This window comes from Microchirus variegatus (genome assembly GCF_963457635.1).
Source record: "Microchirus variegatus genome assembly, chromosome: 4".
Classification (NCBI taxonomy): domain Eukaryota; kingdom Metazoa; phylum Chordata; class Actinopteri; order Pleuronectiformes; family Soleidae; genus Microchirus; species Microchirus variegatus.
Genome location: NC_139805.1, coordinates 12,124,862 through 12,146,224, shown reverse-complemented (window position 1 = coordinate 12,146,224; position 21,363 = coordinate 12,124,862). Strand labels below are relative to the sequence as shown.

At 42.6% G+C, this 21,363-nt stretch overlaps 1 protein-coding gene across 2 annotated transcripts in view; it reads left to right on the top strand.

Moving 5' to 3' along the window:
- Window positions 1–21,363, top strand: part of ephb3b (eph receptor B3b) — a gene marked incomplete at its 5' end in the record, with an annotated part of 54,133 nt that overhangs the window by 16,218 nt on the left and 16,552 nt on the right. For both annotated transcript variants that reach the window (XM_083887604.1, XM_083887603.1), the window contains 3 exons: window positions 11,543–11,607; window positions 16,759–17,431; window positions 20,491–20,646. In XM_083887604.1, the coding sequence (XP_083743730.1) occupies window positions 11,543–11,607; window positions 16,759–17,431; window positions 20,491–20,646 (894 nt within the window). The remainder of the gene's footprint in view (window positions 1–11,542; window positions 11,608–16,758; window positions 17,432–20,490; window positions 20,647–21,363) is intronic.

Here is a 21,363-nt window from a genome sequence, read left to right as displayed (position 1 = left end):
AAACCTCAAAGACTTTTGGTCTGTACCAATGTGGTATTTTTTAAAACAGTTTTAAAGTAATTGGAAGCCACTGGCATGCAGAAAATGCCGACCGCATTGGGGCTTTGCCCCTCACTACAGACACACAGGCAGCTGTTCCGGGTGGAACAGGAAGTAGACATCTTTAATTAGATTCAACAATCACTGCGTGGCTGCACGGGAAGTGGATTGTAAGGTGATCTGATGTTTGCGGACGACTTTATTAGAGGAGACTGTATTAAGAGAAACAAAAGTCGAGTGAGAGTGAGACGGAGCGTGTCTTCGCTGAGATAGAGCGCAGTAGCTATTGAAACAGAATGGCAAAGCTGGGCGCTAAGCACTTTTCTCATGGTGTGCAGCCATTCAAAAAGCAATGCCTATTATTCAGTGCCTGGTTCCAGCTCTTTCTAGGCTACACCCATAGAGAACAGACAGGACGCGTTTGTGTGCGCGCGTATCTCTGTGTGTGCATGTGAATATCTGCCTGCATTCTACTCGTATGCGCGTTATAATCGTTTTAATAATATATCATTAATATACGATGCGTGACGTGTTTTAGCATTAGCATTTTGTAAGTGTAAGGTATGGGCTTGTTTTTTCCCATGTGATTTGAGTTCTGTTTGTTGAGTCAGCCTTTGCTGACACACAGAATGGTCTGAAACCTGCTATTAGAGGAGCCGTGAAGTAACTGCTCACACAAAACCATGACTGCACAGACAGCACAATAGCCCACCTCCCACTTAACACTATAGTCTGTGTGTGTGTGTGTTTGCATGTTTATGGTGTTGTGCCTCTAAGACACTAATCACAAGCTTCCACCCTCACAGGCAAATACTCATTCATTTACACAGGTGAATGTGTCCACGCACATACACACACACACAAACACAATTCTCTGCACCTATGAAATGCCTTCCATTGAAATTCATGTATACAGTAGCTCCCCGGGGACATTTGCTGCAATCACATTTTCATGCACAGTATCCTCTCCGGGAAACTGTGCTGTTATTTTCAACAGAGTTTGTCACAGGAGCGATTGTGTCGTTATGAATGGTAGCCCTGCTTGGCACAGGGGGTTAGGGAAGAGAGGGGAGCACAAGGGTGGAGAAGACACGAGAGGATGAAGAGACAAGGGGGGTGGGGGTGGGGGGGGGGGGGGGGGGTTAAAAAGAACAGAGACGGGGGGACAGAAGTGAAGTATCGTAATGGCTCCCTGTCCGGCAGTACAAGCAGTGAGCAGAAACATTTCCCATTGAGCTGCATGTCACAACACACACTTGAAATGAACACACAAACATACACAGGACTCGCAGAACTGTGTCAGCGTGCCAAAAACACAACAGCTATGAAAGACGTGTCGGGGCTGTTGGGAATACGAGAGAGCATGTTCTAGCCTCTCCATCCTTTCCCTGGTTCCCTCTCCTCTGTGCCCCCCCCCCCCCCTTGTTACCTTACTGGCCCCCTCTGCCTTTCATTCATTCCAATCTCTTTCTCTGCTTTGTTTGCTCTCTCTCTCTTTGTCTCTACTTTGAATATCTTTTTTTTTTTGGTACACTCCCATCTCTTGCTACCCCCTTCTCTCTCCAGTTTTTGCCTTGACTCTTCCCTTTTTTTTTTTTATCCCTGGCTCCTTCCACTTGTGTTAAAATCTGTGGAGATTTGCCGCTCAATAAATGAGTGTGCAATGAATTTCTGCCACACCCAACGCTGGGAATCTTTTCTCTTTCACTATTTCCCTTTGACTTGTCCTTGCTTATCTCAACAAATAACCCTTCTATTCAAGTAAATCCACAATCAATTCTCATTGAAGTCACGCTGTGGGTGTATCAGGCAGAGGGGTTAAAGCTTTGAAAACGCAGGAGCTTATTGGCACATGTTGTTATTGTTTCAACACTGTTAATTCCCCCATTCGTTGCCTTTTGTATCTCCTGTGCGTGTTCCAACATTAAAAGTAGTGGCTCAGAATTTGCACAATTGAAGTTTGATTTGCTTCTCAAGGGCAATTTAACAGCCCATTAATAGACACACACTGACCTTAGAGATAAAACCTGTGATGTTTAATCTAAGTGGTTTCTGTGTCCACATGGCCACTCTGTCATGGAGCCTTTCATTTAAGGACACATTTGTAGATCTATGAAAGGAATAAGTAGAGCTGATTGTTGGCTACCAAAACTAGAAAATATAAAGATAAAAAATAGATAGATAGATAGATAGATAGATAGATAGATAGATAGATAGATAGATAGATAGATAGATAGATAGATAGATAGATAGATAGATCCTATTCATTATCATCTGCACTATCAGAGTGTTAAACTACAAAGCATGGCATGTTCATTTGCCACATCCACGGAGGAGTCATCAGGGAAGTGTGCAGGTTTGAGCAGACAAAGCAGCAAATTAAAGAATATCGACTCTGCTTTATCTCATCAAGTGCATTACTCCACTGCCCCCTTTCAGATGAGCATATAATGAGGCACATTTTGAACATCAGTAAAAAAAGCTTTTCATTAAATTGCAAAGTACAAGAGATATGAGATGAAAAGATAAAGAGATAGGCATCCGTTTAAAAAAAAAAAAAAAAAAGATGTGAAAGGAAAGTTTTATCTGGCTGGTAGAATTGCTGCTAAAAGCAAGAGCAGTGCAGTGTTTTATTAATTCCCTCCACTGAGGTGCTCTTGAACAAGGTTGTGAAGTGCTGCGCATAAAGGAGTGCTTTGGTGAAAACATGCCAGTGTAATTGACAAACTAAGGATAGGCAAAAATAAGCCTCGGCTTCAGCCTATTCCTTTTTCGGTTACAGAGTTTCTTTATAATTTTGTTGTGAGCAAATGTTGACTGTAAGTCTGTGGTAATATTTGCCGATTAATTGCATATCATTTAAATATTTTATATTGTAACCGAAATAAAACTATTCATTCATTCATTCATTCATTCATTCAAACTAGGGAACTTCTAACGCGTGTGTTATGAATAGGTGTCGCTGAAAGGAAGGTTGTAGTGGAGCTGATTATAAAATGCAAGTTGCTTGTTGTTTTGATACACGTCAGACAATCGTCTTCATAGAATTTGAAATACGTTTGCATGTCTACGACGAGCATATTTGTTTGCCTTTATCTGTGTGCCAGGCTAGTCAGTCAACCACATCTCGGTGAGGTTGCAGTTGTACTATATCGTGTTTTGAATTTTGAATCATATTCCAGGTTTTTCTGTCCCCCAGGGAGCGTGTGGTGGAAAAAAGAATGAAATAAACAGCTGTAGTGACACACACACACACACATTCGCACACACACACCGTGTCAAGCATTAACACACACGCAAACACACATAAGCAGACAACCAAATTAACAAATGCCCACAGAACTCGACGAGGAGAACTGTATTTCCATATGCAGATGCTCGGGGGGGAAGAGAAGCTGCTCCTTTGCTCGCTTGTTTGCATTTTTCAGTCGCAGTTGGCTGATTCATTCGCCAGGAAATCAGATGATGGCACCTAGGCATCTCACGCAGAGGCACACACACACACACACTCACACAGTCTCAGCCTATGACTTGAGCGTTGTGCCTAAAACAGTGTTTACTGTCCGTTTTTTGATGTGGCATTTTACTGTAAGGAGAAAAAAAAGCCCGACTGAGTTATGAAATGTAAAACAGAGAAGGAGAGGTGTGGAAAATGTCCAGAAAAGGGGTGCACAATCACATGAAAGCCAACTTCATTCATAGTAAAGTTTGAGGTAAGAGTTTCCATGTTAGGTGGTGTAAACATTCCATGTCCCAACAGAAATCTGGTCCCATGCCCACTTCCTGGCGGTGGTTAAACACAGACCTTATGCCCTTAACATAATCATTTGCAAATGAAGAACATGCATTTCCCAAGTGATATAAGTGTTAAACGTGACTCCAATAGTTGGTACAATAAAGCAACACTTGGTAGATTACACATATTTCTTTTATTATAAACTCATAAAGCATGAGAAGCGGAGGCTTTTTAGTGACAACCTTATTGTTTATTGCGAATGTTATATTGAATTTCAGATGATGTCAACATCAAATATGTGGCCCCACGCTTAGTTTCTAGTGAGAGGTGAGTTAAAGCACCGGCGGCCCTAATTAGATTTCACATGACAAGGCCAAACGTCTCAGTTGTTGTAAATCAGCATGAGCCGGGATGACTCCTCGAGAGGAATATTTCAGTCATCACGTCATCTCAGGGAGGCATAAATTTGAAAAAAAAAGAAAAAAAAAAGAAGGTGGTTAGGTTTTTTGAGACACAGGACGAGAGGTCTGTTATTAAGTCGAGAGAGTCAGCATCAGCAGTCTTGTGGGGAGCAGTAAACACACGTGAAGATAACTACATGCATGGTGAAGGATGGGGCAGAAGACACATGGGAGATAAACGTGTAATGATATGGACGGGAGAACAAAAGCTTCTGCGTACCTAAAGGTTACTAAAAGGGTTCAACTTCAAAGCCACAACATTAGCGAGCCAAACTTGACCTGGGCAATTAGTATTTTTATAATGACAAACTGTTGCTGAGTTACACAGTACAGTAACACAAACTCTAACATGATCAAGGCTTTTCCACTGAACCTATCCAGAACTAGATGTTGAAGGCAACCTCAAGTGCTTGTCTCAGCCAATAAAACAAGTATACATGGTTCACCCCCCGACTGAGTGTACTGCATGTGTGCATTTGTTTTGTTCTTATAAATGTTGATGAAAGAGCTCTGACTTTTTCAAAAGCAACAGAACACACCAACGCACACCGCTGTGAGCGCACTTGAGAGAAGACAATACACACATGCACAGTCAAAGGCTACTGTAGACAAATTCTGCTTAAATTCTGCTCATCTATATGACGTGAAATACTAAAAATGAACTCACCCCTACGTGTTGAAACACGTACGTACAAAGTCAACTTAAACAAGAGTTAGCTTTGGTTTTGAACCACTTACATTTAGAGAGACATATGTACTGTCACTCAGACTTAGCAGCGCTCTCAGACACCAGTTTACTGAACGTTGACACATGCGTGCACGCACGCATCTCATAGCACACGCATACTCACGCACACCTGGTTTTGTAGATGTTGCCCTCAGGGCTACCTGTTCGTCAGATCCTCTGTGCTTTGTAATTAGGGGAGTTAGTGAGAGAAGGGGAAAGGGAGGGCTAAAGAGAGACAGATGAGAGAAAGAAAAGAGGGAAGGCGTAAAGACAAAGAGGTCAATTCCCTTGGAAGAACAGGAACTAGACTCGACTCCGTCAGCCCTCGAAAAAAGGCAATACCACTCTTAGTTTGGTCAGAGCGCTCACACGCGCACACACGTCTGTGCAGCTATTCTTCTTAGGACACTGCAATGAATTCTATTCATCTCGACAGCCTGGTCCTGACAAGGCCAGTGTTTATGCCAGAGGAGGTCCTAAAGTGGTAACAAATACAAGCACATAGACACACACACGCGGTATACAAGCATACATGATTGGCAAATGTGCTTTTCTTAAAGCAACTGCACTTGCTCAAAGTGACCTCCTCGCTGCTATCAAAGCTCATTTCCCCCCAATTTCAAATGTTTTGCTTTGCTTCCGCAAAGCCTTTGAAAAAAAAAAAAAAAAGAAAAAAGAACATTGTAGAGTTTGGTTTTGTTTATTTATCACAAGAAAACAGCATCGCTGGTTAAGAGCTTGCTGCTTGTCAGAAATTGCCTTGACAGACACAACAGGCAGAGGAGACAGGAAAAAAAAAAGTGGCACGCTGTTACAACCCAAATAGTACTCTACCCCAAGGTATCTTCTGATGAGGGGAAAATAATTGAGGCCAGAGGCCCAGTGACGAATGCACAGGGCGTGCATTCATTAGACTTCCCCCCACAGGGAGAGATGAAACAAGAGTTACTCTGAGAAGGTAGGAGTCTGGAGAAAAGACAAAAAAAAAAAAAAAACGGGGAAAGATAAAGAAAGGTAGACTTTATTTGCCAGATATCTGCGGTGTAACCCTGTTAGCACACACAGGACAAACCTCATGTGTGACAACCATTGTGGGATGAGTGATAGTGAGTGTTAGCAGCATGTGTGTGTGTGTTGATTGGGCGGTGGAGGGGGGGGGGCGGGGATCCGTCCAGGAATTCCACAGAGGAATCACCTACTTGGCCTGTCCATGTCGCAGAAACCAATTACCGTGACTGTGAGTGTTTGTGCGTGGGTGCTGAAGGGGAGGTCTCGCCACAAAATGGAGGGGACTTCTCCTAATCATTGCACTCTGGCCCCGCACAAAGGCAAAAAGGCTGCCAGGACAATTTGAATTTGAATGGCATCTCTCCTCCTGCTCTCTTTTTTTCAGTGTCTCTCTCTCTCTCTCTCTCTCTCTCTCTCTCTCTCTCTCCGTCTCTCTGTGCCTCAGCCTCACATCTGATGACAAAAGCGAAGCGAACAAAGATAGTGCACAAAGCAATTAGGCTAATAGCGCTATTAAGTTGAGCGTGGGGGTCCTCACTCTCCGTGTTGACACATTTCACCGTTTCTGTGGCTAAACAGAGGCTCAAGTGTTTGGCAACCAGACGGCATAGTATTTTAATGGAGTGGCTACCCCATGCCAGGTTGCCATGTGCGTGGTCTGTTTGACTGTAGAAGGAAACAACAAAGGCAACTTGGAGAAGAGGTGGCAGAAGATAATTAACTAGTGGAGAAGTCTAAAGAGAAGGATTTTTTAGGGAAAAAGCCGTTGGGGATTAGATTTTTGTTTTAATTAAAGCCAAACACAGAATCTTGCCGTCATTGTATTGCAGTGCATTAACACAGAAGCCTAAACCTTATCATTAACTGTAAATAATGCTGAAAGGAATAATAGCTAACACTTAACTTTTTTTTTTTTGTTCACCTGTGCACTCGTCTCTCCCCAAGGTTGCGAAGACGCAACCTGTGTTTTAGCTCCCTCAGGGATTGGTCCAGTTATTTTGCAGTTGTCACTGGTGTGACACTAACAAAGACAAGGCATGCTAAAAACCTCACAGTAGTTGAGGTAAAATCTAAGTTAAATTCCATACCTGTCTGTCCCATGTGACCCACAGACATGACCCTATAAGGCCCTACACATTCCTCTCTCAATAATAGCCTTTCTTCTCCTTTCCTCCTTTAGTCAGTCTCTTTTTTCAATCTTTTAGGAATCCTACTTGTTCGAACAAAGGCATATTTTAAGAGGCTTGTAACACGCTCTCTCTCTCTTTTCTGTGTGTGTGTGTGCGTGTGTGTGCGTGTGTGTGCGTGTGTGTGCGCGCGCATATTGAACGTGGCCATAGGGACGAATGCTTCGTTGCCCTCCCCTGTTATTAGACCTGCCCTGTCATTATGGGATTAGATTGTAAGGGTTGGCTTTGTATGTGTGTTTGTGTGTGTGTGTGTGCATATGTGTGTATTTGGATGTATTTTTCCCCATCTTATGATCTACTCAAACTGTTTGTATCTCTGCATTTTTTCTCACACAATCAGAGCATGCAGATTTACACTACTATTACTTACTACCCCCCCATGTTTGTTCCATTAATCCCAGGTGCATTTGACCTCCGTGATAAATGACACTTTGCTAAGGCAGTCCTCAGGTTACTCAAACAGCGACTCTCTAATTGAACAGTCTTCATAAGCAGTAGGAGCTTGAAAAACATTCCCCTGTCCACCACACATCACATCCATCACAGCGCAGCATGAAAACGCAAGCACAAACTTAGAGACATTGTCAAGGAAGACGCAGACAGAAAACAAATGAAAAAGGGGTTCAGACAAACGGAGTGTCGAGAGAGAAAATAGTTACAGAAAGTGTGGGATAAATAGGGTACAGATGAGGCAGAAGAAATGGAAAGAAAGAAGTAATGAGGAATATGATAGAACATTTCATAGGATTGATAAGACATAGATGGAAACTGAATAAGAACAAAAAAAAGCACAAGAAGATGGATTATACAGGCTTGTGCATCCATGTATGCGGATCAGCACTGCATTCTACATGTACTCGCTTCACTCTCCCTCAGTGTATTTTTTGATGGCATGTTCATTTCCCTGATTTACTCTGTTATCAAACCTACAAGCTAAGTTATCATTTTACTCTTCCCAAGTGAAGTGACATGTTTGGAGCTAAAAAAGCAAACAGCAACGCTTTCTTTGCACTGAGCAGGGTCTCATAGTCACATACAAGTTGTTTGTCCCTGAACTTGTCCGTCTGGTTCGCTTCCCAGCTATTTTCCTTTTTTTTCTCTTTCAACTAGGTCCATTAGGAAAACCCCCAACGAGGTCTTAGAGGCTTTCAGAGCTTGTTTGCTTTTTAAAAAAAAAATGGCATCTGTCTCATTCAGAGACAAGCATTCCCTTTACCATTCTCTTTATCATTCATACAGCACTAAGTCACACAAAACAGGTGCTTTGTTTGTGGCCGTGCACCTCCTGTGTGTGTGTGTGTGTGTGTGTGTGTGTGTGTGTGTGTGTGTGTGTGTGTTCTCTGTGGCTGTGCAGGTGTCTGAATTTGTTATACAATCATGAATATTGCAGTGTGCCTCTATCTCCTGATACACACACACATGCACACAGAAACATAATGTGCAGAACCAAATGACAACAACCCCCCACATGCACATACACACACACACACATACACACACACACACACACACACACACACACTGACACAGAGGGAGTGTCCGGGTGAGGTGAGGGTCATTCAGTCCTTTAGCTCCAGCCCATTGACTCAGGACTGGTGCTCCACTTTGAGCACAATAAAGGGTTTTGCACCAAACACACACATTCAAATACGCACACTAGCACAGACCCAGGAAGCTTGAACAATGCAGATGCATCGGGATGGGAAAGAATTCACGTGCCCCTAAATGGTCCACTGTTCAAACCAATAATTCAGACTGCATCGGTGAATGTGTTTGTGTTTAAACGTTTGTGTTTGTTGTGCTGCAGCTCTTGTTGTTTCTCTCACATTTCTTTCTCCCCCAACTGCCCCTTCTCTCCCAGTCTGGCTTTGTGTTTCACCATGTGTTGCCATTTTCTAGCAAGGTCAGCTCTAATGACAAGCCATTGTACCACACAAGGCCTAGTCATAATAATAAACATCGAGCAGGAGAGGTGTATCATTTCCACCACACCAGTTTTTACCTCCCTGCGTATTGCTGACGGTAACAGGTCCCAAATCACACACTGTCATTGCATGAGTCAGGGGAAATCCTGCAGCCAACAAGCACAGACACAGTTTCAGTTATGAGAAAAAAAAATCTCAACCGCTCAACTTATGAATGTGACTCAAAAGGGCCAGGACGTACTTACAGTGTTCTGCGTCCGTGGAGAGCTGTTCTGTATTTCCACATACAAGCAAGTGGTATTGTTCATATTTAAAAAAAAAAAAAAAAAAAAGGCTCTGCATCCACCTAGCATTCCACGCATGCATACGCAATCTCATATTCCACTCCAGTCGTGGGAAATTTGCACAAGGGGTTCACACTCATTTGTAACACCTTATATTCTTTGTGTGTACTTGTAGACTTCATATAACCTCAAGCAAGTTTCTCCGGTTACTTCTTCATTGTTATCTCTTTTGACAAAAACAAGTTGGTGTGCCACCAACTGGACTGGGAAGTATCGCCCTACCATGTTCAGACAGTGGGGAAGGGCCCATGTGGAACCAGACTGGAGCTGTGTGCAGATTCATCCATATATGGTCTGCATGAAGCATTGCTGCAATGGGCAGATGATGAAATATACAGTATATGTCACTTCGACCATACAGGAATTACTATGCATGCACGGAAATAATCACAAAAGTATGATCCAGCCCGTGCCAATAGCAGGGTGCACTCGTGATTTGTAGCAACACATTTCCACACATAGATCGGCACACATAGAACCATGGATACAGGACAGAGAGGTAGAAAAGATCCTCTGTGACGAAGTTTGCGAGCCAGCTCTATGAGTACATGAGATTCACTTCAGTTCCCAGAACCACTCCCAGTGAGACTGCATGAACTGGCTCCAAGTGAAGCTTCCAGACCAGTAAGAGGAACACGCCAAAGCTACATCTAAAAGCTGATTTTATTTATTTATTTTATTTATTTATGGTAAGAGTATGGGAAGATATCTGGCTGGGACTTTCTTGTAAATCATTTTTTTTTTTTGCCCGTGTAATAGGCACATAAGTATGTCAGAGACACTGTCACTCAAAGCTTGTGGGGGAAAAAATTCTGTGGGAATTCCCAGCTGTAGGAGCCCGCCGTCTCTACAGAGTTGGACATAATTCTCGATGTAGTTGGAGGGTGTTTGGATTTGTCACTGCTGGTGCTCCTCCTGAATGCAGCAGCAGTGGCAGTAGGTATTTGTGGAGGAAAAAGGATGGTGAAATCCTGGGGTTATAGCACTTATTATGCTCCTCCGAATGTGCCATTTTCTGTCAGGTTACCCAGCAGGATAAAAAGTGCAAAGACGAAAGGGGACGACAGAGGCAGAAAAAAAAAAAGTGAGATGGTGATAGAATAGCGAAGTGGAGGTGGAGAGACTTCGTCAGGTTTATCCCCTGCAATTGAGCCAGGGAAACATCTTACATTTCCCACCATAGTAAGGGACAGTGGAAGCTCACTTTTGTATCGTGCTGTTTCATCTTCTTTAACTATCTTGTAGAACAGCACAGTGGTTGAGATAATAACGGTGGATGCGTACTGCGCCTTGAGCGCCAGGTACTAAAAGACTCGACATTTACAGTCTTCCCTCTCTGCTCTCACAGTCTACGTCTTTTGCCAATAGAAACAAGAGAGTGGAAAGCGAATAGGAGAAAGGGAGCTTTTTGGGGGGGAAAATGTTACTGCCGTGTTGTGTGTACTGAGCATGAGAACGCTGTGCATTCCGCTGTGTTTCAATACTGTAGGTGAACAAATACACTTAAAAAGGTGCACTGGTTTTTATTCAAGTATTTATAGAAAGTGAATCCAATTCAAGCGTTTTGACCTCTCAAGAGCACCTCTTTTGTGATACCTAACTTTATTACCCCCCTTCTCCATTAAAACCTTCTGTTGGGTAATTTATCTCTGAGAGTTTTACAGTCTGTTGCTCGCAGTGTGTGTGTGTTTGTGTTTGTGTCAAAGTGCCCTGTGGGAAGTGGGACCATTTCCCAGGGAGACCCACCGTTACTTCCTTTCCACTATATAAATGCAAACGTCTAATAGCTGTCCAATTAGCCATATGAGGAGCTATAATAAAACGTTAGACAATATCGCACGGATCACCCACTTAGATCTCCTTCTCTGGTTTACTCTCGTCACAGACACATTTGTATGCATGCAGTTCTTCTTGGTTGAATAAAGTCTAATATCGCACTCACTTTCTGTCACTGATATCCATCTGTTATCTGAAAACAACTTGGGCCAAAGCCTCTTATCTATTCATTTTAAAACTTTTATGACATTGTTGTAAAATCATTCTGTTCTATTGCTCTCCCCTGTTCCCTGTTCCTCTTATTCTAACATTGCTGTCTGTCGCTTCCATTCACAGAGACACTGATGGACACGAAGTGGGCTACAACAGAATTAGCATGGACTGCACAACCTGAAACTGGGGTGAGTTTCCCAGGCAATGAGTGTGTTTGTGTGTGTGTGTGTGTGTTCGTATGTGGGAGTGTAAATTAGTATATATGGAAAGAACCATTAATTAATAAACACACGGTGAAAAATACTTTTTCTAATTTACACCTTATGTTGTTTACAGATTTATTTATACATAGACAGCAGCTGCGACTCTACAAGCAGGGTTGTCAGAACAAAGCCCGCTTAAAGATTACATAAAGAAACAAATCAGAGATTAAATTTGAAGTTAACAGATGTGTCGTGTTAAGATATATTACTGGACTCAATTTTTTTTTTTCCATAATTGATTTACTCAAGGAATAGGCTCAGACATGCTGAGTAACATTGGACTATGGTTTCAGTTGGAGTACTCACAAAAACATAAATATAGAAAGAGTGGTAAATATTGTTGAAATTTAGGAACAGCACATACAGGCTTGTAGCCACATTTATCGAAGCCAATCATTTGCTCTTCTCGATCATTTTTAAAAGACGTCTAAAGCTAAAAGATAGCAAAATGAGACAAATAAGCAGAAATGACGAGCTGGATGTGGCCTGTGGGCTTTGAGTTTGACATCCCTGCTCTACACCATGTTGAACAGTCAACAAATTACTCACCAGGACGCGTTTTAGCGTTCAACAGGATGCGCTTTTTAGCGAGAGCATTATTAAAAGATACATCGCATTCCAATCTCAGTGACCCGCACGGTGACAGATGCTCTGCCCCTCTTGCCTCATTGCACTTAAGATGTGTGAAAGGCACCAGTTACCTCATGAAGTCACCTTTTAAAAACTGAAATATTTCTTGCTGTTGACCCATTGCACGTCCAGGCATTCAAATCTGCCACACACAAAGTGCCAGTGACAGCCTCATCTTCTTTTCCCATGTGGTCCACACAATGGGCTTAAGAGGAGCCAAAAGAGCACTGACCCCTCCTTAGCTGTACTTCAAAGACTGCCAGCACTCCCCCCCCCCCCCCCCTCGCTTTTGTGTGGTCCTCTGACTTGGCCCTTGTGTTTTGAGAGGAGGCCCCCCATTTTTTTTATATTTTGTTTTTACCCCGGTGCCCTTGCAGTGAGATTGCACCCCAACTGTTCAAAGTCAACCACCCTCCCTATTCTCCGCTCTCTTTACTTCCAAGTAACTAAGCACTAATGAAGCCAGACACACTAGCCCCCCATCAGTGGCAACAGTCAGTAGAACAAACCCACTCACAGCCTGTCATGAACTCTTCTCCCTTCCTCCTTCCCTCCTCCTATCTATTCATCTTCCTTTGCTTCCTTTGCGTCCCCCTTCCTCATCATTTACCCACTGATCCCAGAATGGCATAGGAGCTAAAAAATCTGCCTTCCTATCTGCTTTTCAACCAAACCCACAACAGATGCTCCTTTTCAAAAGATGTATATACAGTGAAGAGACCTTTGTACTCCATATTTCCAACCAAAGGACAGGAGTGTTTTCGTTGTGCAACAGACTGTGTTGTCCCTGAGTTGTTTGATCCCATTTCTATCTTGGTGCACGGTGTATTGTACGTGTGTTTACTTGTATGCTTTTGCAGTCCTATTATAGAAATGTTGTAGCGTGACTGAGAGGACAAACAAAGTGGCAGCGCTACGAAAAGAGAGGGGGAAGGCAGAGAAACTGGAATGAAGTAAAATCCAGAGACATTTCACCACAAAGAAAAGGACAGAGAGAGAGAATAAGTTGTAAAAACATTAAGTCTATTTAATGTTTTAATTAGCACCATACAAGTGTTGTATAGACACCGGACACTCAATTGGTACATATAATGGATCACAAGCATTAAAATATGGGACCTCTAAATCTTTTAATACACAACAATACTGGTACATCCTTTATGTGTGCTCTCTTTTTCTTTTTCTTTGTTTTTTTTCCTGAGTCTGCACTTACATATGTGCATTACTCAGTCTTACTCTCTGCATCTGTCAACATAGCCTGTAGTATTTCTACATTATTCACATCTATGTTTAAGTGTGTACATGTACAAGTCGGGGCTTATGTTGTTTCCACTTCCCTTTAGCTGTATTGTGTATGCTTGTTTGTAAATTGCGTGTCATTTGCCGTACAAAACAGATGGGATATAAAGGGGGAATTCCGTTTGTTTTTTTTAACAGGGCTCTTCTGCTCAGACACCTACATGGTTATCTGTAGCCATGCACTGATAACAATGTCCTAAATTAGTTAGCTTGTGGAGATAATAACTATTGTAAGTGTTTTGGTGCCTGTTCCGTGGGCCCCCCCAGCGTGCAGCAACAAGTTTAAAGGCCACATTATACTTCTCCGACTGCGTATGCGTTATCCGTCTGCGTCACCACGGAGACGCCTCGAGCATTTATACTTCTGCGTCGTGGTGACGGACACTCGCTGCAATTTCCCGCCCGATCAGTAGGGGTCGCTGCGCAAGGTTGTTGTGCTTCTGGCTACAGTGAGCAATGGCGTCCGAGAAAGAAAGAGAGAGAAAGACTGTTGTTGTTGAAAAAGTGGCCGTTTCTCACTTTTCTGTGTCACGGAACGCAGTTTTAAGATAATTTGAGGCGAGAAATTGGCCATTTAGAGTCTAAACATGTGCTGTGTGTGTTAAGATATGACGTATTTATAGTTCGGCAGCGGCGTTATCGGCGGGGATCAGCTCCGCCTCTGTCAGGACGCCCGGAGCGCACCGAGAGCCGGCACAGAGCAGCTTAGCTCAGCCTGTCCTGAGGACCAATCGCAGCTCCTGCCGTCTCCGTAGTCCCTTGACGGAGTGACGGACACTTAAAAAATATTTCGTGCAGACGGAGACTACGCAGAGGCTCTTCGACAGTCTCTGCGTCGACGCAGAGTCTCTACGTAGCCTACGCAGAGCACTTTACGCAGAAGTATAAATTGGGCTTTACAGTAGTGTTTGAGAGAGCTCATCCACACTATAAACAATCAGAAAAACAAAAGAGCACTAATTACTTGCACCAAGCCTGGTTGTCTGCAACATTTGAGCTAATGCCTGCAGCTAACATCACAAGTTAATCTGCCACCAAAGTGAGTCCACCTTGAGGAATGCGTCTTAAAGAAGTACTAAAAAACACTCAATATCTCTGTCCTCGTATTCTATTAATATAGTGAAGTTGATCCATCAATTATGCTGCTTATCCTTTGAGGATCACAGTGGGCTGGAGCCAGTCCAAGTTGTCACTGGGCAAGAGGGCACGATTCACCATGGACGAGCTGATAGTCCACCACAGGGCCAACATATACTGTATAGTCAAACAACCATTCACACCCACAGAGTTAGCAGTAAATCCAGTCTTTTAGTGTCTTTAGACTTGGAGTAAAAGCTGGGGAAGCTTTAGAAAACGTGACGGCAATCTAACGTCACATCAACATTTTAGATAGAACCAAACTAAAAAATGCTTTCTGTGTGATTTGAATGATTGGACAAAGGAGATCACACTTCTTGCATAACCTTTATTGTGTCTTTTTTTCACATGACCCACTTAATACATTCAGGCTTGCTTAACAGGCACTTTGTAAGACCACTTGTGTATGTCTTGCAATTGTGTTGTCTCCCTGAACACAGACACACACTTACAGTACATACACTCACACTACACAGACATATCATGATATCATGATCAGCTGTGGTGACCCGTAAAGGGAGAAGCTGAAAGAAGTAGATACACTCAAACGCACAGACAGAAACACATACTTATGTGGACCGTACATTTAAACAAACATGCATACTCATACATACACCCACAAACACAATGCCTTGCTGTTTTTTTTTGCTTTGGGTGATTTATTACAGAGAACTAAATACCCATTGACACTTTATGCTTTTAGCCATCCCATTGACCTGGCTGGTGATTACTGATTCCCTCTGGTCGCTTCCTCCCTTTTCTTGCTCTCGTTGGGCCATCGTTTTAATGCCACGGCTGAGCTGTGCCCATTCTACTTCTCTTCCCTCAATGGTCTCCGAGGTCTTGGATTAATAGCCTTGTCCTCACCACATCCATATCACAGCTTTAATTAAGATACTCTGAGCTCAAACGGAAACATTTTGCTCTGGACAACAAATTGGTGACTTAATGCCAAAGTTAAGAAACAATCAAATGGTCCCAATCGAACTTTGGTCACAACGGTATAACCGCAGACAGTTTGTTATTTATGTATCTTGTTATTTCGGTCTTTTAAGGTGCTAGTCGAGCTGAGTGATATAAAAGACCCCCTAGAGTCAGAGGGTCACAGTTCTTGTGGATTTAGTTGGCCATTTTTTATGGGTTTTAGCTCAAAGTAAATCCAAATTTAATAGTATTTTATTTTACTCATTGTCTTTTAAATGCTTCAGTGCATGACATGTGTCACATGCAAAACACTTTGACATATTTTAAATGTGGTATGCAAATAATTTTGCTAGACCATGGCCTAGTTGAATGAAAATAAATGCACTTTGTCTGTTTAATAGAAAAAGGGAGCGGCACCTTTTACACAAAGGAATTGCCATTTGAAGTGCAACGATTTAATCCCGGTTTCCATGTTTGAGATTGTAAAATGCATTACATTACAATGTCTCACAGCAAGTCTTTGCAGTCTCGTTTGCTCTTGTTCATTTAATGAAGCTGGTAATCAAAGTTTAGCAAATTTAATCCCATTTTAACTGGGGTAATTCACCCTCTGGGTACTGTAGTAGAAGTGAAAACGCAGAGGAGTGTAAAAACAGAAAAGCATGAAGGTTAACTGGTGCCTTTTCCCTGTATTTATTAGAGGACATTGCGATCATTGCTCTGTAATTGAAGCGTAATTGGATGTGAAGCCGTGTGGCTGCTACTTCCAAACAGATATGAGGTAAACATGCTGTAGTGGGTCTATGGTGAGGCGGTGACAGATTGCTATAATTGTGATGAATTTGTAGTCCTTGTCTCCGGCTTTTACACTACACGTAGCAGGGATTAAATTCATAGCATGGCAAAGACACAGGGATGTTATACACCCCAAAAAAATGCATTATGCAATGATCTCTTTGATCTTTATTGCAAGGTGTGCAGAGATGGGTGAAAGTACATCCCAGATACAGATAAAATGTCTTGCATCTGCCGCAGATATCAACATTTACAGCCCCCAACTATGTTCTTTTTCTTTTGTCTTCACAGTGGGAGGAAGTGAGTGGCTACGACGATGCAATGAACCCCATCAGGACTTACCAAGTCTGCAATGTACGTGAGCTCAACCAGAATAACTGGCTACGCAGTGACTTCATACCACGGAAGGATGTGCTGCGTGTCTATGTGGAAATGAAATTCACAGTGCGCGATTGCAACAGCATTCCGAACATCCCAGGTTCCTGCAAAGAGACCTTCAACCTCTTTTACTACGAGTCTGACTCAGACTCAGCTACAGCCACCAGTCCTTTCTGGATGGAGAACCCTTATGTCAAGGTGGACACCATTGCCCCAGATGAAAGCTTCTCCATGCTTGAATCGGGGAGAGTAAACACAAAAGTACGAAGTTTCGGGCCACTGTCGAAAGCTGGCTTCTACTTGGCCTTCCAGGACCTTGGGGCTTGCATGTCACTCATCTCAGTTCGGGTGTTTTATAAGAAATGCTCCACCACAATTGCCAACTTTGCAGTTTTCCCTGAGACAGCAACTGGGGCTGAGGCAACTTCCCTGGTAATTGCACCAGGAACTTGTGTTCCTAATGCCGTTGAGGTGTCTGTGCCACTGAAGCTTTATTGCAATGGTGATGGGGAGTGGATGGTTCCTGTGGGAGCCTGCACCTGTTCAGCTGGTTTTGAACCAGCAATGAAGGATACCCAATGTCAAGGTGAGTGTTTGTTTGTTTTTTTGTTCATTGCCGTATTTAATTTTTCTGTGTTTGCAATTGTGAATTATAAGGGATTAGACTATAAAGAGATATACTAGAGTAGCAAGAGGCCAGAGTCCTGCTGAAGGACACTTCATCTGAACACGTTTGGGTTCTTGGGGAGATTGAATCTGTATTGTTTTGGCTACAGGTTACAGTCCATATCACTAGATTGCCCAGCTGCCATTATATTATGAGTCATTTATTTGCCTTGTATTGTCTGACACATTAAGCCAATGACTACAAGGTAGAATATTACACACTAGATGACACTGTCAGTGGGCGGCAGTTCACTCCATTGACCTCTGCCTTGCCTGGCAGCTGGCTGCTAAATAAATGGAAATGCAGGAAGGCTGTCTGTTTATGAGAGCTGGGAGGCCAAATGATGCTTTCAGGTCTGATGGAAAAACATAACGGGTTGACAGAGGTTGAGAGCAAGGTGAATTCAAACACCAGGTCTTGTCTGGAATGGAGTGCAGGTGAAAACAGCACGAGAGGGAAAGATAAACGGAGAATGTGTGTGTGCTGAAAGATATGGTGTGTAAAATTAAGCTTTGGGAGCATAGGGCAACTGGAGGCAGCAGAATGGGGGGGGGGGGTGATAGGGTTATTGATCAGTGGGGTTGATTGCAAGGTGTCATATGTGCTCTGTGCCCAATTTGTACATCATCCTTGTTTGTCTTGGTTCAAAGGGTTCATTCTTCTTTATATAGCAGTAAGGGATAAGCCTGAGAAGACCTTTTGTTCAGCACACATACTGATGATCAGGCAAAGTGGGTGGATACTTCTTTCTGCCAGGTTTTGACAGACTCTGAATACTGAATACAGGCTCACCTTTAGAAGGAGAATGTATGTGAGTCAGTGTGTGTGTTGAAAAAAGGATGGTAAATATAAAGTATAGTGTATAGTATGTGGTTTAAAAACTCATTTGTTTGTTCTTGGCAGCTCAAGGTTAGAGCTTTGGCGACTAAGCTCTGATAAAACAACGTCTAATCAAACTTTACTTGAAACCACAAGGGATAAATCTCTCCCTTTTAACTTTCTTCTCACATCACCTCTTCTCAGGTCCACTCTCCTTTTCTTTCCTATGCCACTATTAAGCTCCACACTCATTTCTCATCACCCTTTAGCCATCACTCTTCCTTTCTCTTACTTTTATGTCCAACTCCACTGCTGCTGTTCTACCTTTCTCTCTCTTCTCATCTTTACCTCTCTCTCTCTCTCTCCTTCCTAATCTGAAGGCTGTTGCTCTTGTTAATATGGCAGCCGAGTTACAGTAAGGATGTCTGCATGAATATTAATCAGTGAACCTTTTTTTTTTTTTTTTTTGCCTTTACACTCATTTGCCTCACATTTTTCATCCCAATATTCTTTACTTCTATTCTCCATGCTCCACACTTTCCAATTTCAGCATTCACTCTAATCAGTTCCTTAAGCTCTATGTTCTGCATGAGAGGATAAGACACAGGGGAGGGGGGGGCGGGGGGTTTGGCAGGATTAGCATTTTCTATGCCTACACCTCTTCCTCCACTCCCTCCCCCTTTTTCTCTATCCCCTTGTTTCTCTCTCTTCTTCATTCTTTAGTGGTTCCTCTGGATAAAATGGATGAAAGGATGAGGATGACCCCTTTACTCTTTGGAAGTGATTGATCAGCACATTCATCCCATGCATAAAAAGGAAAATATATATATATATTAATATAAATGCATCTCCCGCAACCTGTTAGGCTAGCATTTTCAAAACCAATACTCTCGTCCCCCTGTGAGATGATGAATTTCAACAAACTTGCAGGGGTCACGATAAGTAATCAAAGAGGCTGTTCTCCCACCTGGTTAAACTCTAGGTCATTTCTTATCTGTTTATCAGGCAGTACTTCCTCTTAGTCAGTGGTGTGAAGATTCTGATTAATGGTGGAAGAGCAAATACACTCAGTGCTAATGTACACGGCGCAGTCGACTTTGGTTTCTGTGCTAATATTGAACTTACAAAAATGATAAAACAGCGGGGCCAGGCAGTTGTCGGCGTAGATCTGATCTCAGCGGGTTTTCTAACGTGAGTGAAAAACAAACTCACATGTTTATGTGCAAAAGTATAATTCAGAGGGACAAGCGTAGCATTGTGTCCTTGACATTGAATCGCTAACACACTTATATACTATATATATACTAATCAACTGGCCCCTGTAAACTTTGCCTGTCGTACCTGCTCTCGTCTTTTTTTTTTATTAAGCACCACAGCAAACTCATTCATCTTTTAATGAGATAGTTTATCAAAGATATGGAGCCTGCCAAAGTGTTCTGGATCACAGTGCAGCTGTCAGTGTTTTCCGGTGCGTCTGCAACTTATCACCTGAGTTATAAACTTCCAAACAGCCGCTATAAATGGAGCTATGGCATTTACAAAGACTAGCAGTGTTTTTTTTTTTTCTGATTACAAGGCCTCACCTAATCAAAAAAAAGGTAAATCTATGTCTAAGTTACTGCCTGCAACGGTGTTTAAGGTGTGAGTCCATAAAGGAAGTGATTTTGAAAGCAAAACTGAAGATATATATATTTTTTTTAAAACAGCTTCTTATATCTGAATGCAGCCAAGAATCCTGTTTGTGCAGAGTAGACATGTATGTCAGCACAGGAGTGTTTAAACCCATGGTTGTGTACACATCAGCATGTGTTGTGTGTGCTCCTGGTTCTCTGCAACTGTTTATTTGTATTCCATTGAAGACGCAATTCTGATGAAAACACCATGCCAGCATTTTGCCTCTGAAGGTCGTGCATGTAATTTGGATTGACAATCTTTTTATACGAGTTTATTCAAACCACTACATGCTGCTCACACACTCCTTTCCCGCTACTGCTTGCTGAATACATACACTCCATAATTAAGCAAAGGGGGCGTAAGGGTTCAATAAACACATTTGTCAAAGCCAAAGTATAATTTATTAATCTCATTTCATCTTACCAAGGAATTACTTGCTTAACTACAATGTTAAAGTCAAATTTTTTTCTCTCTTTGTACATCAGCCTGCAGCCCTGGCACCTTCAAGTCCAAACAGGGAGACAGCTTCTGCTTGCCCTGTCCAGCCGACAGTCGTGCCAGCTCGGGAGCAGCCAGCATTTGCTCCTGTCGAAATGGTTTCTACCGATCAGACACAGACTCTCCGGACACCCCCTGTACCAGTAAGAGAACACTGCTTTCAACGGACTGTGAAATTGGCATTGTTTTAAAGCCATCATAATAATGTTTATTACTGTTTTTGCAAGCCATACAAATCCTCTTGTTCTCAGTCAAAAGATAGAAATGAGGCTAAATATCAAATCCAAATGGTGATAAAATGTTACATGTTTTCCCAAACATTCCTCTTTGAATTGTGTCCTCAGTGGCTGATAACGCCTCCATTCCTGCCACGCCATATGGACGACAAACAAGTCTGCTTGTTTTCCCAACCATATCCAAAACCTTATCATCAAAACCCTCCCATTCGCGCCTTTCTATCTGTTCTCCACACTGCCACTCCTTTACAGAGAGAGAGAGAGAGAGAGAGAGAGAGAGAGAGAGAGAGAGAGAGAGAGAGAGAGAGAGAGAGAGAGGAATTATTCTGGTAGCGGTGCCTTCGTTAACAGCAATTATTTACATGCAGGAACTAATTCATTCACTGCTTTAGAGAGCAGAGGATTCTTTTTTTTTCATTTGGTGGGTTGGGAGACTGCTCCTTTCACAACAGTGCAATGAAAGATAAGACTCTGGTAATTGGATAAGAATTGCTAACGCTCTGCCAATAGTTTGTCTCCCTCGTCTCCTCCAGCACTTTACACACACACACACACACACACATGCGCTCAGTGGAAATGAGCATGCAATTTAAACTCCTGTCCTTGTTTTTTTTTTTGCATTTG